The 686-nt window shown below is 22.2% G+C and overlaps 1 protein-coding gene across 1 annotated transcript in view; it reads left to right on the top strand.

The window, feature by feature from the left end:
• The first annotated feature begins 489 nt into the window (after positions 1 to 489).
• The window catches only part of LOC148948816 (single-strand DNA endonuclease ASTE1-like), a 107,446-nt gene continuing 107,249 nt past the window's right edge, over positions 490 to 686 (top strand). Inside the window, exon 1 of the mRNA XM_089095028.1 lies at positions 490 to 612. Within this exon, the coding sequence (XP_088951154.1) occupies positions 490 to 612 (123 nt within the window). The remainder of the gene's footprint in view (positions 613 to 686) is intronic.

The raw sequence follows: 686 nt of genomic DNA, 5'->3' as shown, positions 1-686 counted from the left end.
AATGTATATTAAAATGATGGTTTTCCTATTTGAACTGTTCATTATTTATTCCGGTTGACTGTTGTAGGTTATTCACTGTGGAAATATAAGGTTTTTAGATAAGATTTGTCATAAAAACTTCAGACGTTTATATGTTTTTTGTTAATAAGATTATCTAGTGCTATTTTGATGAGTCAATGTTTTCGTATGACATCTAATAGATATTTTTAGTTTTTTAAATATTTTTTCTTTAATATTTTATTAATTTTAATCTTTTGATATGAACCATTTAATTTACTAACTAATATTTGTACTCCTTCTTTCTGGTTTTCTTACTTTTTCCTTTCTATAGTATATATATATATATATATATATATATATATATATATATATATATATATATATATATATATATATATATATATATATATATATATATATATGTATATATATATATATATATATATATATATATATTTCTTATTTAGGGCAGCTTTGTTTGCTCAAAGGATGTTCATGAAAGCTTATGCCAACAGAACAAAAGCAAAGATTCTCTATGCTACTGAAACTGGTAAATCCCTTGGTTTTGCAAAACAATTGGCACATATATTCTCAAAAGCTTTCAAACCCGAGGTAAGTATATTGGTTATTTTTTAATTCGTTAAAGGTGTTTATTGGGTAAAAAAAAAAAAAAAAAAAGTCACCTA

This window comes from Artemia sp. Qi Xiang Cuo, chromosome 9, assembly GCF_049724085.1.
Source record: "Artemia sp. Qi Xiang Cuo chromosome 9, ASM4972408v1, whole genome shotgun sequence".
Classification (NCBI taxonomy): Eukaryota; Metazoa; Arthropoda; class Branchiopoda; order Anostraca; family Artemiidae; genus Artemia; species Artemia sp. Qi Xiang Cuo.
The sequence above is the reverse complement of the archived record's forward strand: the minus strand, read 5'-3'. Positions and strand labels throughout refer to the sequence as shown.